This window comes from Danio rerio, chromosome 19, assembly GCF_052040795.2.
Source record: "Danio rerio strain M-AB ecotype USA chromosome 19, GRCz13ab, whole genome shotgun sequence".
NCBI lineage: Eukaryota > Metazoa > Chordata > Actinopteri > Cypriniformes > Danionidae > Danio > Danio rerio.
The window spans coordinates 49452920-49472038 of NC_141039.2; the positions used below are offsets into that span (position 1 = coordinate 49452920).

At 30.6% G+C, this 19119-nt stretch overlaps 1 protein-coding gene across 2 annotated transcripts in view; it reads right to left on the reverse strand.

Moving 5' to 3' along the window:
* The window catches only part of angpt1 (angiopoietin 1), a 363643-nt gene that overhangs the window by 34725 nt on the left and 309799 nt on the right, over positions 1-19119 (reverse strand). For both annotated transcript variants that reach the window (XM_087293862.2, NM_131813.1), the window contains 3 exon segments: positions 10665-10792; positions 9180-9281; positions 2301-2467 (listed from right to left, as the gene is read on the reverse strand). In XM_087293862.2, coding sequence (XP_087149988.2) covers positions 2301-2467; positions 9180-9281; positions 10665-10792 — 397 coding nt within the window.

The following is a 19119-nucleotide window of genomic DNA, read 5'->3' on the forward strand; positions in this document are numbered from 1 at the left end:
GGCACAGCATATAAATTCCTTTGTAAGAAAAAAAAATAAAAACAAGCTGCTGCTGCTGGGATTTAGAAGTGAACACAGTAGATATGCATATCTCCATACCGCATCTGCTGGCTCTGCTCAGTGTATACCGTACAGTATGCAGAATAAAAAGCTGGAATCTGAAGGTCTGATCTGAAGTGCCGGAGGTGTCGAACTCTGTGCTTTGTTTTGGCAGTGTGTGATTGCCAGCATAACTGTTACAGAGAACACATCTATTTTTAGAGATGAGAATGTTGATTAGATTCCTGAAACTCTTCAGCAGCTCCGACTGGCCAAGTGTGCTGGACATTAATGATCCAGAAGTCTGAAGTGCAGCGAGTGTTTTCATAAAATGCACCTGCCTCAACTATAGTGAATAATGAGCATTTATACAGCACATTTTTTTGTGCATTGTGTATCTATAGGTTAGAAAGGCCCAAACACTTTCTGCTTTTAAGTTTAAAACTTTATCTTTTTAGTCTAGTGTTTAACACTTTGTGAGAGCTGAATTTTATTTCACTTCACTTCAATTTTTTTTTTGTTAAATTAAATTTAATTACATTAAATATTTTTAGTCCATTAAAATAAATTAAAATCACAAATGTATTAAATTAAATTGAGTATTTTATTTCATTAAATCCACTATTTCATTAAATAAATTTCCTATTTTATTTCTTTAAATTAAATGATTCACTATTAAAATTAATTAACTATTTTATTCCATTTAACTAAATTCAATTATATTCACTATTAAAAATTTTACTATTTTATTGAATTAAATTAACTATTTCATTCAACTATATAAAATTAAATTCGCTATTAAAATAAAATTAACAATTTTATTCCATTACATTAAATTAAACTCACTATTTTATTGAATTAAATTTAATTAAATTTACTAATAAATTAAAATAACTATTTTATTCCATTACATTAAATTAAACTCACTATTTTATTGAATTAAATTTAATTAAATTTACTAATAAATTAAAATAACTATTTTATTCCATTACATTAAATTAAACTCACTATTTTATTGAATTAAATTTAATTAAATTCACTAATAAATTAAATTAACTATTTTATTCCAGTAAATGAAATGAAATTAATTCATTATTAAAATTATTTAACTATTTATTCCATTAAACTAAATTAAATTCACTATTGAATTAAATTAACTACTTTTTTTGCGTTAAATTAAATTCACTATCAAAATAAATTAACTATTTTATTCAACTAACCTTTATATATTAAATTTTTATATTATATTTAATTAAATTAACTATTTTATTAAATTCAATTCACTATTTTATAACAATTAAATTAACTGTTTTATTCTGTTAAATTAAATTAAACTTTTTAATTCCATTTTATTTTATTCAATATTTTTATAACATTATATTATATTTCGTTATGTTTTATTATTGTTTGACTTTATTGAACAAAGTACAGCACTTTAGTCAACAGCTGTCGTTAATAGAAAATGCTTTATCAATAAACTTTGACTCTTGCAATACACTCAAATCACTTTAACATTGTACAAACGTCTCTCCACAGCACCAACAGTGTGCAGCTCCACCTGCAAACACAAGTGCATCCAACAAAGACTTTGCTTTTGGTCTATTTTGTGAAGAAAAAAAAAACATCTAAGTGACTAATAGGGGCTGAATATAGAAGCATTTTGTGTTGTGACATCCAACCCTAATTCAACCCCAGATAGATTTAAAACAAACAGCTTGATTTCTCCCAACAGCTTCAGCCTTGAAATGCATTTATTCAGTAAATCCCAAAGAAAGTAAAACTATGAATGAATGCAGGGATCTAACAGAAGCTTGAGAAGTAAAAATAGAGATGTTCCCACAAACCAGCTGCAACCCAGTACTGGGAAACACCCATACACACACACTACGGCCAGTTTAGTTCATCAATTCCCCTATAGCGCATGTGTTTGGACTGTGGGGGAAACCGAAGCACCCGGAAGAACTGACCTAGCTTTGACTCGAACCAGTGACCTTCTTGCTGTGAGGCCCCAATGCTAACCACTAAGCCACCATGTCACCCATACTCTAGTTCACTGTAGGTATTTGTTCATGTTTTATTAATGGACAAGTCTGAAGCATGCTAAGTTAATTCTGTCAATTTATACAGGGCTAGTGGTATACACAACTGTTTCTACAGATACTCAGGCATTGGACCATACCCTCAGCTCAGGTATCGGAATCGATATCAGGAAGGGGAAAAGGGTATCAGAACATCCCTAATAAGGACCAGCACTGCAGTACCTGTATTTCTGTTTCTCGCTGTCGATGTGGAAGCTGTCGTACTGAGAAAAGGCCTGGTGTCCGTCCCAGTCACTCAGCTCCACGCGGAGGCCGTGCTGCCTCTGATTGGTCAAAACGTGGACAAATTCGTTCCCCAGCCAGTGTTCGCCCGACACGCTTCCAAAACCCTGCAACACAGAGAGAGAGAGAGAGAGAGAGAGAGAGAGAGAGTCAGCAAAGCTCAGTTTGGGGTCGGGTCACTAAGATTCTGGATATATTTTTGTAACGGTCATTAGCTGCAGTATCCACCAGGCTCACTAGAGGGCACTCCAGCTATACGGATACATTCCACCAGCCATTCACCCAGATCAGGGGTCACCAATCTCGGTCCTAGAGGTCCAGTGTCACTGCAGGGTTTAGCTCCAACTAGCCCCAACACACCTGCCTGGATGTTTCAAGTATACCTAGTAGGAGCCTGATTAGCTTGTTCAGGTGTGTTTGATTAGGGTTGGAGCTAAACTCTGCAGGACACTGAACCTCCAGGAACAAGTTTGGTGACCCCTGTTTTAGATTATGAGGGTGTCTTTGTAAAGGTCATTATTAATTGATTGTTCTTCATCTGAAATGATTCATCTGCTGCTCTGAATTGATCTTATTTACAACTTTTATGGCAAGACCATTATAAGTAACTCTAATTAAATGACCTAAAACTGAAAACTAATCCTTTGTCTTAAAAAAAAGTTATTTAATTACAGTAACCGGTTACTTTGTAACTCATTACACCCAATCCTGATTAAATGTGTAGCGCATGACTGGAGCCTGGATGGGAAGCAGTACTGTATGTTTCCTCATGTCATTTCTACGCATACACACTTTTGTCTGTAAATAAATAAAAAATAAAGTAAAAATAAATAACAATAAAAAATGAATGACTTAAAATCTTAAATAAAATAAAAAAAATAAAACAAATAAATAAAAACAACAAATAGAAAAAGTATTAATAAAAATAACACAACAACATTAAAATTACATAAATTAAATAAAAAATAAATAAGGAAATATAAAAATTTGCAATAAACACAAACACACACACACACACACACACACACACACACACACACACACACACACACACACACACACACACACACAGTATATTTTGGAATAATTTCCATGTCTGTAATGAATCCATTCGGCTGTAAACAGCCGCAGAAAGTCTTCTGAAACATCTCATAATGCTGCGCAGGTGCTTTCGACAGTTATAATTACAGTACAGCATAACTGATCCAGATCCAAGTATGAATCAGTAATGAGCAGTATATGAATAATTCTCTGCATTCCTCCAGCTCGAGGAAAACCAGCAAAAACTTGAAAAAAATAAACAATGAAAGCAATGGAAATCATGAGTTGTGGAGGGATTTTTAGCATATGTAAATATATATATAAAATGTAACTAGATTTCAGTTTAACTATTTTGAGCTTTGTTTTGTTTGTATATTTGTAAAATATTTTAATATTACAAATAATTTGGTGCACCAAATTAAATATTGGTATTGACTTAAATTGTCAAATTATAATACTAGTAAATATATAAATAGTAATACATAAATAAATAACAATAATTCAGCATAAAATATTTAAGTTAAGTGAAACAACACAAATAGTATTACTTGTACTATTTAAAAATGACTAAATGTTATAGGAGAGATTATAATATTTTTTTTATAAATTCTGACATCAGTTACATCTGGTGGTTTGAAGGAGAGCAGCAAAGCATGAAGATTTCAATAAAAAAAATAATGAGAATTTAGGGCTAAATTGTAATCCATAAAAAATACGAGTACTTTAATGTCATGATTTACAGTCCTTTTTTACAGTTCTAATAATAATAGAAATAATAATATTAACAATAATAATATTATTAATAATGATAATAATGATGATAATAATAATAATAATTATTATTATAATAATAATATTAAAATAATAATAATAATAATAATAATAATAATAATAATAATTATTATTATTATTATTATCATCATTATTATAATAATTATTATTATTACTATTACTAATATTACTATTATTATTATTATTATTAATATTATTATTATTAATATTAATATATTTTATTATTTTTATTATTAACATTATTATTATTATTATTATTATTATATTATATTATATTATATTTATATTATAATTTATATTTAATTATTATTTATCATTGTCATTTTCATTATTATTATTATTAATATAATTATTACTACTACTACTACTACTACTACTACTACTACTATTTAAATATTTATTAATAATACTTATTATTTATCATTATCATTACCATGATTATTATTATTATTATTATTATTATTACTACTACTACTACTACTACTACTACTATTTAAATATTTATTAATAATAATTATTATTTATCATTACTATTATTATTATTATTATTATTATTATTATTATTATTTATTCATTTTCTTTTCGGCTTAGTCCCTTTATTTATCAATAATTATTATTAATGATTATAATTATTATATTCATATGTATTATTTTATACTACTAATAATAATTAGTTATAAATACCATTATCGTTTTTTTATTATCATTATTATTATTATTAAAAACAATGTATTCTCTTTGCATATAAAATAGCAACATGTATCATAGTTGTGTTATTTATGTACAAATGCAATTGAGTAATAGTATAAAGTAAACACTTCCAGATAAATGATTAAATGTAAAATAATCAAAGCCAGTGCCTATAAATCTACCATATGGCAACACACAGCAGTTTCTCCATTACAGAACAGCATTATCAAAAGACAACATCAATACATTTGGCAAAACTAACGCCCTAACATTGAAGAAACACTCAGATATATTCAATAAAGCAATTTGTGGGACAGATATTTCAGTCTGAAAGGGAAAAATCAAAGATCAGCAGGGTTAAAACCTCCTTGGGATTCAAGAAAGCATATCAGTTCACTAAAACAAACACAAATGTCCGAACCAAACATCCCACTCGTTTACATGCAACTAAAACGAAGCACACAAACAGTCAAAGTGGTGATTGTTCGGCTGATATTGCATTACAGACCGGTATAAACCTTATTAATAATGTGCTCGTGGGAGAAAATGATTGATGAGTAGCAGTTTGTACTGTAAATATGAGCCCGCAGCACCTAAAACTGATGTTTTTCTGTGAGCTGCATCTGTTTATATGGTCTAAAGGTGTTCGTTCTGATCGCTTTTCATGCAACTGATCATCCCTGAGAAGCTTTTTCAATTCACACGCAAAAAAAAAAGCATCATTCCTTATGAGTAATGCTGAGGAAAAACTAGGATCGGTTGTTATTTTTCTGCTAAAGCACTGAGTTCTCCTGGGTGTGTGGGTTTCTCTGTAACACAACATTGGTGTGTTAATAAACGCTCTAGGTTGCTATGCATCGTTCCATTAGCATGCATTCAAAAGCCCTTTCCTGCAGAGCAAATGTTAGATTTATTCTGCCAAAAACGCAGGAACAATTGTTTCCATGGGCTAGATGTTTGATTCAATTCTGATGAAGAGTGTATGAAGTATTGCTTTGGGGAATGAGGGATGTAAAATGTTGATGGAGCTGATAGTGATTGGCCGGATGCTTAAATGAGGTGAAGCTATTGCAAGATTTAATTTCATCCAATGAAGAGGAAAACTATAATAAAAGTGCACAGATTTTTTGCTTTTTTTATTTATTATTTTTCGTTTGGGTTAGTCTCTATTTCAGAGGTCGCCACAGAGTGATGAACCGCCAACTATTTTAACTACTGAAAAACACCTGTATATTCACACTCATACACTACGGCCAAATTAGTTAATCAATTCCCCAATACCACATGTGTTTGGACTGTGGGGGAAACTAGAGCACCTGGAGGAAACCCACACCAACACAGGGAGAACATGCAAACTCCACACAGAAATGCCAACTGACCCAGCCAAGGCTCGAACCAGCGGTCTTCTTGCTGTGAGGCCACAGTGCTAACCACTGAGCCACTGTGCTGGCTATTTTTCTTTTTAATGATGAGATTGAGGGCTGACTTTATGTCTGTAAAGCCCAAAATAAAATAAAATATTCTAAAACTAAATAAAATGAAGTAATAAATAAAATTATAAAATAGCATAAAAATAAACAGAAGTAATAATATAAACAAATAAAAATAAATAAAAAATACATATAAATAATAATGTGGGAAAATTTAAAAACAAAAAAATCTACTTAAATAAAAAAAATTAAATTAAATTGAAATAATATTAGAAAACAAAAATAAATTGATAATAACAAATAGATTCATAATAAAATGCTTCATATTTATTATATGAATAAGTAATTCATTCATTCATTCATTTTCTTTTTAGCTTAGTTCGTTGATTAATCAGGGGTCGCCACAGCGGAATGAACCGGCGAAAAAGTAATTATTAAAAAAAAAAAAAAAAACACAAATAAACAAAACTAAAATTTAAAAATAAAAAGCAGTTCAGGCCGGGATTATTTCAGTCACAAACAAATATTATGTTATGTTAAATTTCTATGAGAATATATGAGAATTTATTAATTTAAAATTAAATTTAATTATTTGTATAATGCGACACAGTGGCTCAGTGGTGGTGACAGCAAGTAGGTTGCTGGTTTGAGTCCCGGCTGTGTCAGTTGGCATTTCTTTATGGAGTTTGCATGTTCTCCCCATGCTGGCGTGAGTTTCCTCAGGGTTTCCCCTATACAGTTCAAACACATGCACTATAGGGGCATTGATTAATTAAACTGGGTGTAGTGTATGAGTGTGTGAGAATGAGTGTGTATGGGTGTTTCCCAGTACTGGGTTGCAGCTAGAAGGGTATTCATTGTGTAAAACATATGCTGCTATAGTTGACGGTTCATTCCATTGTGGCAATCCCTGATGAATAAAGGACTAAGCTGAAGGAAAATTAATAAACGAATTTAATTCAATGTAGGAAAAAAATAATAGTAAAATAATAATAATAAGTTCAGAGATTATTTCGCTTTATAAAAATTAGATTCTGTGCTGACTTTTGTCTGTAAATAAATAAAAAAATTAAGTAAAAATAAATAACAATAAAAAATTAATGACTTAAAATCTTAAATAAAATTTAAAAATAAACAAATAAATAAAAACAACAAATAGAAAAAGTAGCAATAAAAATAACACAACAACATTTAAATTACATAAATTAAATAAAAAATAAATAAGGAAAAATTAAAATTTGCAATACACACACACACACACACACACACACACACACGCAAACACACACACACAAACACAAACACAAACACACACACACACACACACACACACACACACACACACACACACACACACACACACACAAAGGTAATTATTCCTATTGTTTTTAAATATTATGGGTAATTTTGAAATTTGCATGGTAACAAGTGTTTGGCATGTCATCCAGCATTAAAGCAAGTGAAATTATATACCCTGACTATTTCTTTTAAAGAATTTAAATAAGTATTGGGTTAGAGTTAAATCTATGCTATTTTAACCCAACACAGATGACTGTTCAGAATGAGCACATTTGATTTGTGGTTTCACCAGCTGTGTGATTCCTTTTAAATCGAATCTACTTTGTGTTTGCAAGAAACTGCTGCTGCAGAATATCAAGGTTCAGTGAGGAAACAGACGAGCATGAAAACTGCTGTCATGAACTCAAAGCTGAAATCAAATAAAAGTGCCCTATTAAAAGAAATACACTCAAATACAGTGAAAACATTAAATTGAATTACTCTTATTACTGAAATAAAATGAACACAAGCTGAATAAACTATTGGTTTTAAATTCATTTGTCCTACTGTGTTCATTAAAGTGTTGCAAGCCATGAACCAAATCAATCGTCCACATGGAAAATTACCAATATAGATTTTTAAGCACACAAATCTATATCTAGTTTACTAAGAAATACCCATATATACAAATATTTCACTATTTCAAAAGCATAGCGGGACTAAACAATATTATTTAAAGCACTTAATGTTAGTAGGCGGAGCTAAATCTCTATTAATTCCTTACTGTAACTCTCTGATTGGTGGATTTCCAGTTGTGCATCATTGGTAATGCAATATAATCTGCTATAAATCATTATCGCTTTATCATGAATGTGAACAGAACAAAAGGACACACAGTCAATGAACTACCTCAGAGCTTAAAACAGGCCTGCTTTCAAAGCTTCATCAGATACTGCTGTAAGTTAGTCTCCCTATGGAGAAAATGAATAGAGATTTTAGCTCCAGAACTCCATTATGTGTCATATTATCTCCTTTATAAGCATCTGTTTCCTGCTCTAGAGTCTGCCAGGGTTATCATTCACTCTGAGAAACAGATGAACAATCCTTTATCTAAAATACACTCCTTTAATAAGAGATTTGAAGATCACTATTACAAAAAGAGTCAATCAGAGTTGAGAATCTATTCAAATAAACAGCAATTGCATGTAATAGTTTGGGGCTCCATTGTTAATTGCTGCATTTATAATTAAAGCAATGTAATAGAAATCCCTATATATACAGTCAAAAGTGAAAACTTAATTACATCTAAACAAATGTCATTCTTTCAACTTAAGTTTTCAGTAATAAATTAAGGAGAGAAAAATAAAGTTAAATTATGTCTAATAATTTCATTTTTTTTTCGATGTACTTGACAGAATGAGCTGTGGATTGTTTATCCATAAAATAATTGTATATATAATTGCATTCAATTGAAATTGCAATTAGTTCAGCAAGCCACAGTTCAATACGTAGTTTTAATGCACCAAAAGCACACAGAATGCTCGGTGTATGTTTTATAGCTGCATTATGCAGGATTCTGGAAACGTACCATCTTATATTCTTTCCATGTTTTCTGGAAATCCACAGTGCCGTCTTCACGCTTCTGGATCACCGTCCAGCCTCCGCCAGCAGACTCCATCACACAGTACACCTGAGTGAAGATTACACACACACACACACACACACACACACACACACACACACACACACACACACACACACACACACACACACACACACACATTATAATAATTTATATTGGTCCACATAAAACTTTTTTTTTTCAAGGACACACAGAAAGACACAAACACACACGCAATATATGTGTACTGGAGCTCATGGATATTTCTACATCCTTCTAACAACAAGAGAACTCCCCATTAACTCAGTTACTTCTCCAAACAATGATTAGCGGAGTTATGGAGATCAAAGCTCTGGCGAACACACACACACACACATACACACACACCTGGTTGATATCAGACACACTCCCACACACAGCTGAACACACACCAGCCTGGTTGCAATTAATGCAATCACTCACTGTCTGGAGCAGCACACATCACTCACAGATGCAGTCGCTTTACATCCACAATGAAAAAGAGAGAAATGAACCTCAGCATACTTAAACAAACATAATGAATAATATAAAATAAAACAAATAACAGACAAAATAAATCAGCAAGTTGATGTTACTTTCACTTCTCTTTTAAATTAATAAAAAAATATGAAGAATTTCATTAAAATAGCAAAATAAAATAAATACACAAAAATAATATTAATATATAAATAATAAATAATTAATCATAATTAATAATAAATAATAATAATAATAATAATAAAATAAACAAAAAACAAAACAAAACAAAATAAAATGAAATAAAATAAACTAAACAATATAAAATAAAACAAAACAAAACACAAAAAACAAAACAAAACAAAATAAAATGAAATAAAATAAAAAATAAACAAAATAAAAAAAACTAAACTAAATTAAATAAAACAAAACAAAATAAATAAAAAATACTTAATAAAATGAAATAAAAAAAATTTAATAAAATAAAATAAAGCAAAATAAAACAAAACAAAACAAAATTAAATTAAGCTTAAATTAAATTAAATCTAAAGTTTTGATTACTTTCAATAGAATATATATATATATATATATATATATATATATATATATATATATATATATATATATATATATATATATATATATATATACACACACACACACACACATATATATGTATGTATGTATATATATATATGAAAAATATTCAAGTAAAAATGTTTTAAAAAACATGTCATTTTTTCCCTTATTTTATGTTTTGTTTTATTTTATTTGGTTTTGTTTTATTTTTTTATTTATTTATTTATTTTTTGTCTTGTTTTGCCTTTTCTGTGTCCAAAACAAACGCAATACAAATTTTAACGTATCACAATGCTCAGACCATCTAAAACCCAACTTACAAACAGACTGAGTCTCCCCTTTACCTTTGTTTCAACAAAGATTTATTGAATAATTTACCTTTTTGGTCTCTTGTGGGCTAATATTGATGGTGTAAACTCCGTTTTTCTGGAAGCCTGCTTGATAAAGATCAGCACAATCCCGAAACTTTCGCTCCTCGTCAGCCTGCTTGGTGCTGTTCGGTTCCACTGAAAACACACAAAACACACGTTTATATCAATGCACACACCAGAAGACCACCACAGAACTATTTTCAATATCTTTTTAGATCATATTTTAATATCTTTTATAATCTTTTTAAAATATATTTGCAAGTCTTATATTTTTCAAAGCGTCTCCTACAGCATGTTTAAATAAAAAGGTCAGCAAACATTGTCATTTTCTTAGAATATGCATTTAACATTAGACAGAATGATATAAGAATAATTTTACAATGCTTTCAAAATGATTCATTTGATTCGGTCTGTAAACCCCTCCCCTTTCTATAAGCCAGCTCTGCTGTGATTGGTCAGCTGAGGCAAGTCTATTTTTATTCATCTTTTTATGTCTGAAAAAAAAACACTAATTTCAGTGTTCACATGTCACAGGAGGTGGGAATTATGCAAATAAGTTACTTTGATTATGTCAATGTATTAAGAATGATTTAAGAATCATTTTGCGATGAATTCAAAATGATTCATTTGAATCAATTCAGTGTTTAAGGTCTCCCCCTCTTATAAGCCAGCTCTGCACTGATTGGTCTACTGATCCATGTCTATTTTCGCCCATTTTAGAGTGTTCATATGTCACAGGAGGCTGGGATTATGCAAATTAGTTACTTTTATCAAATTGATGTAGATCAGTAGCAGGCAAAAGAATATAAAATATAACGATTCATTAAAGTGAATCAGAGTCAACTCTTTCTTTTAAAGAAGATATTTTTATTTATTGTCTTGTTTTTTAATTAAAAACATCTGCATTACAAACTACAAATTATAAATTATACATATTTAATTTAATAATATATATTTTAAAAGACTGGCTGATTTGAGCCACTGTGAATCCATAGTTACATCCCTTAATTCAATAAAAAGGGTTTAAGGTGGAATGTTCTGGATCTGGACCAGAAATCGCTCCTAGAAAGGCGTCACGAGCATATATATGTTTATATGCATACAAGAGGATTATTTATGAATGCATAATTATGACTGACAGCGAGTGTACAGTATTTATTTCTCCAGCTTCTGTCAGCAGGTCTGCATGGAGGGATGTGTATAAAACCAAACCTGCTTCATGTTACAAACCAGAGCCAAATATATAAGCAGAGCAGAAAATGACACGGCTGCACAATATCACAACTAATAATGTTGTAAAATAATGGACACTGCAGAATAAATCACACGTCCAAAAACAAATCATCTCAGCCTTCCGGAGATAACGGAATTAATAATACACACAGCCACGGAGAATTATAAATATTGTATCAGTTTTCATGCAGTTTTTCAAATGGGCTTGGAATTATATTTAAATTAAGCCTCACAATACATTCGTGTCTGTTTTGACCTGAAACAGATGCATAAAAATGTCTTTAAAAAACCCTGGAATGCACTGAGAGAGCGAAACATTCAAAATGATTTAAGATCTGCTTAATTTTACTTGCAAAAACACTTTAAAACACCTAGGTGTCATTTATTCATTATTTCATTAACTCATCCACCCTTTCTTTCATTTATTCACCCATCCATCCATCATCCATACATCCTTTCATTCATTCAGTCATCCATTCATACATTCATCCATACCCTTCCATTCATCTATTCATCCATCCTTTCATTCATTCATTCATTCATTCATTCATTCATTCATTCATTCATTCATTCATTCATTCATTCATTCACTCATTCATTCATTCAATCATTCATTCAATATTAAACCCATCCACACACCTATTTGTTCATCTTTTCATTCATTCATTCATTCATTCATTCATTCATTCATTCATTCATTCATTCATTCATTCATTCATTTATTTATTTATTTATTTATTTATTTATTTATTTATTTATTTATTCATTCATTCATTCATTCATTCATCCAATCATCCACCCATCCTTTTATTCATTCCTCCTACATGCATTCATACATCCATCCATTCATTAATGTATCCATATTTTCATTCATTCATCTCAACCGTCATCCATCCATCGTTTAATTCATTCATATACCCATCTATCCAATCATCCATCCATCCTTTCAGTCATTTATTATTTCTTTCATTCATTTATTCCACTTATTCATTCATTCATCCACACATTCATTAATTTATCCATATTTTCATTCATCCATATTTTTTCAACCATCATCCATCCATGCTTTCATTCATTCATCAACCCTTCCATACATTCACCCATCCATGCAATCATCAATCCATCCTTTCATTCATTCATTCATTCATTCATTCATTGATTCATTCATCCATCCATCCATCAATCAAACAATCCATACATTTATACATCAATATCCTTCCATCCATCCTTTCATTCATTCATTCATTCATTCATTCATTCATTCATATATCCATCCATCCATCCATCCATCCAACAATCCATTCATCTATACATCAATATCCTTCCATCCATCCTTTCATTCATTCATTCATTCATTCATTCATTCATTCATTCATTCATTCATTCATTCATTCTTTCATACATTCATTCATTCATTCTTTCATACATTCATTCATTCATTCATTCATATATCCATCCATCCATCCATCCATCCATCCAACAATCCATTCATCTATACATCAATATCCTTCCATCCATCCTTTCATTCATTCATTCATTCATGCTAGACACATTTTTAATTAATATTTATGCTATATTTATGTACTATTTTTATATTTTTTGCTAATTAGCAATGATTTATTTTGTACATTTGCATTAAAAAGTACAAATTTGTATCAAAAATTAATATTTTAATAAATTTCAAAGTATTTCTGTTGTTTTTAAATCAACGAAACGAAGCAAACCGTGAGAACATGCAGACTTTTTCCACATCCACTCTATCAGAATTGTCTGATCAGACACAATATGGTTTCGTTTATGACTGCTGTACACAACACTGATCGCTCATGTCCAAACTACAACGTGAAAATCAGCTTTTTAATGGATTACGAGATCTTAAAAGGCATTTTCTGCTGTATTATCGGGATGATCCTCCTCCAGCGACTGACATATTTCCACAAGTGTGAAAGTGTTTTAATCTCCGCCAGCAGCTGCGTCTCTTTCCATCTGCAGACAATTACGCCGCCGATATTTTGAAACCAAGCAAGAGTCTGCGGACAAAATACTACAAGCTATAAATTTCAAGTTCCTGTTATAACAAGTGGTTTATATTTACCCGCCGCGTCCCTGTTATATAGAACGACATTCCTTCCGTTTCACCTCTGCTAAAGAGCCGATCTCAGTTTTCACATTGCTGTTGTTTTTTTTATGATGGAGAAGGAAAGATGGCACTGTTAAATGAGACATGTCAGAGTTGTTTGGGCAGAACTTTGATCTATATAGACTGCTCTTCCTTCTGGGGTTGTATTATTATTATTGTGACATGGATCTCATGCTGTGACAGGTTGACTTCTGATACAATAAAAGCCCAGCTGTGTCACACTATTGCTATTTAACAATCCGGCAGAAGCTGCAAATGCACATGATTCAGTGGTAAATAATGCATCTGTGTTTGTTGAAACAGGGATTCATTAAGATAAATATAATATATGAAGTTTAATAGGTATATGATGAACACTGTATAACTGAAATAATTTATGATTCATGAATTTATTAATTAATAAGTTAAAATTAAAACAAGTTTACGTAACAGACATAAAAAGTAGATATGTAAAAATACAAATAAAACAAACATTATAACATAATAAATAATAAAATAAAAATGTGCTATTAATACTGTATATACGGCATAATAAATAAACAAGTAAATAAATAAATACATTTACCAAATATGATAATAATTATAGGATAATATTATAAAATAATAATAAAAAATCTAAATAAATAGTATTTATTAATTAATTAATTTATTTGTTTCCATTTTTGTAGTTTTAATTATATATATATATATATATATATATATATATATATATATATATATATATATATATATATATGCATATTTGTATATAATATTACAAATTTTAATAATATTATGGTGAGAACTCCACTGTGATGTTTGCAAAAACAGGGCAATCTGACAAGGTCTGGGTGCCCATTAGCATCTCTGTGACATGTAAATCTTCCCTAAGCTGTGGTAAATGGAGCCATTAAACAGCTTGTGTCCTGGCTCAAAACACTATATTCAACAATATTTATTTACATGTGGTTCAGCTGGGAGTTTAGTTTGGAACAAGCTGATGTGAAAAGAACATCCGAGCAGAGAGACTTTATAAATCAGGATTCTCCACACGCTCCATTAAACAAAGCAGAGATTAAAATAAGCAAAAGAGTGAAGATTCAGAGCGAAACGAAAACCCAAACTACTGGACTGCATCTTCACACACACACACCGCAGAGACGACGGTGACGTTTCTGAGCGAACAACACTGAAATAATGAGGATTTTAAAAACATTTGCTCAGCCATAAACCATCTGAATCATAATGTGTGGTTAAACCCAAAAATCACATTACCTTTTCTTATTTACACGCAGGCCTGAGTCATAATCGGCCTCTAGAGAACATCGTTTACAGACGGAAAACAATATTCTGCTTTTTTAATACGCTAAAAATGATTGATGCCATCGGGTGAATAATAATCAGCAATTTGGGATTCATTTCAGCCAATCAAAGTGCAGAACAGTCCTACCAGTGCTCATCTAAACTGTGCTTACGTTAGATTCGAACTTCAAATTATATTTTTGCAAATAAATGCTATGCAATTATGAACCCGCTACAATCTGGCGAACACACAGATGCTAAATAGAGGCTGTGTTTACATACACTTTCAGCTGATCTGTGCTAGTTTACAAGGATATTAAGGTTAAATACATGAACAATGGTGTAATTTGTTGCAGATTGTTTGCTTTCTGCCTCATTTAGTGCTTTGATAGAACAGCTTTGCTAATTTAGTGAGCTTATGATTTCAGAGTCTTGGACTACATTGGAAAGCTGCTAAAACACACTAGCAACATGTCAGCAAAGTGCTAAAACATGCTAACAACATATTAAAAAGGAAAGAACTTGCTTGAATTTATTTACAGCTTTTTAATATTTGTTAGCAATGAGCTAAATATGTTAGCAAAAATGGCAGAAAATGTTATGTTGATATACTAAACTAATATGGGTAAGAAATGTGGTAAACATGTCAAAATATGAAAACATTATGCTTGCTAACAACATGATATCACTTAAAAATGCTAATAGGATATTAAAATGTTTTAACATCATGCTAGTGATGTGCTAAAATATTTTAGCAATGTTTAAAGCTGGATAAAATATGCAAAAGACTGCAAACAATGGTTAAAACATGTTATGTTGTTAATCGCCTGTTAAGCATGCTAGCAATGTTTGTTTTTTATTTCAGAGTCTGACTACATTAGAAACCTGCAAAAACATGCTAGTGACACGTTGAACTGTGCTAATAACACATTAAAAAGGAACTAACTTGCTAAAGCATGCTAACATACATGCTTAGATTTAAAATGTATTAGCAATGAGCTAAACGTGTTAGCAAAAGTGGCAGAAAATGTTATGTTGATATATTATACTAATATGTGCAAGAAATGTGTGAAAACATTATGCTTGCTAACCATTTGATAAAACATGCAAGCAACTTGATAACACCTAAAAATGTTAATAGGACAATAAAACACTAACTTCTTGATAAAACATGCCAGTGATGTGTTAAAATACTTTAGTAACATGTTTAAAAACTGGATAAAATATGCTGCACAGACCGCAAACTACTCTCAAAACATGCTTCATTTTAATAGCTTGCTAAGCATGCTAACAATGTAATTTTTTAATTTAGAGTCTTAAACTACATTAAAAACCTGCTAAACACACTAGAAACATGTCAGTAAAGTGCTAAAACAGCTAGTGACATGCTAATAAAATATATATAAAAAATAACCTGCTAAAATTTTATTTACAGCTTTCTAAAATCTGTTAGCAATGAGAACTGCAAAGACTGCAAACTACTGTCAAAACATGCTATGTTGTAAACAGCTTGTTAAGCATGCTAGCAGTGTTTATTTTTTATTTCATTTTATTAAACTACATTAGAAAACTGCTAAAACACACTAGCAACATGTCAGCAAAGTGTTAAACAAGTTATTGACATGCTGAACAAATCCATTAACATAATAAAAAGGAAATATTATGCTAAATCATGCTTACAAACATGCATATTCTATTTACAGCTTTCTAAAATCTGTTAGCAATCAGCTTAACATGTTATTAAAAGTGGCAAACATGCCAAAGTGTGAAAACATTATACTTGCTAACAGTTCGATAATACATGCTATCAACTTGATATCACTTAGAATGCTATTAGGATAGTAAAACACTTTAGTTTTTTTGTCAAACTTCTTGACAAAACATGCTAGTGATGTGCTAAACTATTTTAGTGACATGTTTAAAAACTGGATAAAATATGCTGAAGACTGCAAACTACTCTCAAAACATGCTACAAATAACAGTTTGCTAATCATGCTAACAATGTAATAAATATATATTTCAAAGTCTCAAACTACAAAGAAAACCTGCTAAAACACACTAGCAATATGTCAGCAAACTGCTAAAACATGCTAGTGACACGCAGAACCATGCTAATAAAATATTAAAGAAAATAACTTGCTAAAACATGCTTGATTTTCTTTACAACTTTCTAATATTTGTTAGCAATGAGCTAAATATGTTAGCAAAAATGGCAGAAGATTTTATGTTAATATACTATATTAATATGTGCAAGAAATGTGTTAAACATGTCGAAGTGTGAAAACAAAATGCAATCAAAGTTTGAAAACATGCTAGCAACTTGCTAACATTTTAAAATTCTAATATGATTTTAAAACATTTTAACTTCTTGAAGACATGCTAGTGATGTGCTAAAATATTTTAGTAACAAGTTTAAAAGTGTATAAATATGCAATAAACTTGCTAACATATTAAATTGGTAACATCGTATTAAAACATGCAAAACATACTGCCAAAAACATGCTAAATTGTCAACACCTTGGTAAGCATGCTAGCAATGTTCAACTTACTGAAAAAAAACATGCTTAAAGGTTATCAAACTTGCTAACGAGTTGACAATGCATCAATACATGCTATGTGTTGAAAAAATAAATACAGCCATATTAAATGGCTAAGACATGTTACAAAAATGTAATCAATGTTTGAGCACATGCTAGAGATCTGCTAGACCCTGTTCACAACCCAACTTATGACCTAATAATTTAATAAAACTTGTTAACAACTCTATACTACATAAAAACGGCTGTTAAAACATGCTAACAACTTGATAAGGCATTATGGTGATGTGCTAAGAGTAGTTAAATTATGAAAAACAAGCTATAGAAACATAAGTTAACTGACAAAATGCTAGCAATTTTATGACAATCCTAGCAACGTTTTAACATATTGCTACAACTCATACAGTCTTGTATGACATGCTAAATTGCTAACAACTTGTCAAAACTAGTTAGTAACAAGTTGGTAACATGTTAAAACATATTTGCACGCTACATTTTAAACATGCTAATAACATGGCCACCTATAAGCCTGTGCGCTTCCCTGTAGCCATTAGTTTGAGTGATTTATCGGCCTCTACAGTGCAGGGCTATGTATGCAGATCACTGCTTTGCTAATGTGCACAATTACACTCGCTTGTTAAAATCACTATGAAATCATGTCGATTTCCGCCAAACCGCAGTGAATGTAAACTGTATTTGAAACGCTCAATTGAGCCGCTAAACGAGCACCGTTGTGATGTTTTATTACAGCTTCAGGTCCAGACACAAATCAAGCGGGACTCAGAAACAGCCTCATTTGTGTGTGATTGGCTGATGGTGTGTGCTAGAAAGGGTGTGTGCCAGCCGTGTTCCCTCAATGTGTTTTCTTCTGGAGTATTTGTAATGCAATGTGTATTTATATAGCGCATTTATTGTGTATGGCAACCATGCACTGATTAGTTTTACATTAGTAAAATGTCTGCATGAACACTTTGCATGTACAGGACTTTTGCCAGTGTGTAGTGGAAAGCAAACGGCAAAAGGTGCTGGTATCAATACTGAAAATGTTGATCAAAAATGCTTACCAAATGTTTATTAAAAATGCCTTATATGTTTAGTTTACAATACCTATAGTTTTGTTTTAGCAGTTGTTTTGTGTTACAGAACTTAATAATTAATGTTTAAGAGTTTCTTTAAACATTTGCTTTTAAATGATGATGTTTTAATCTGGAAATTATTTATAAAATCACTTTGTCTTTCCAGTCATGCTTATTTTCATAGATATTGTAATA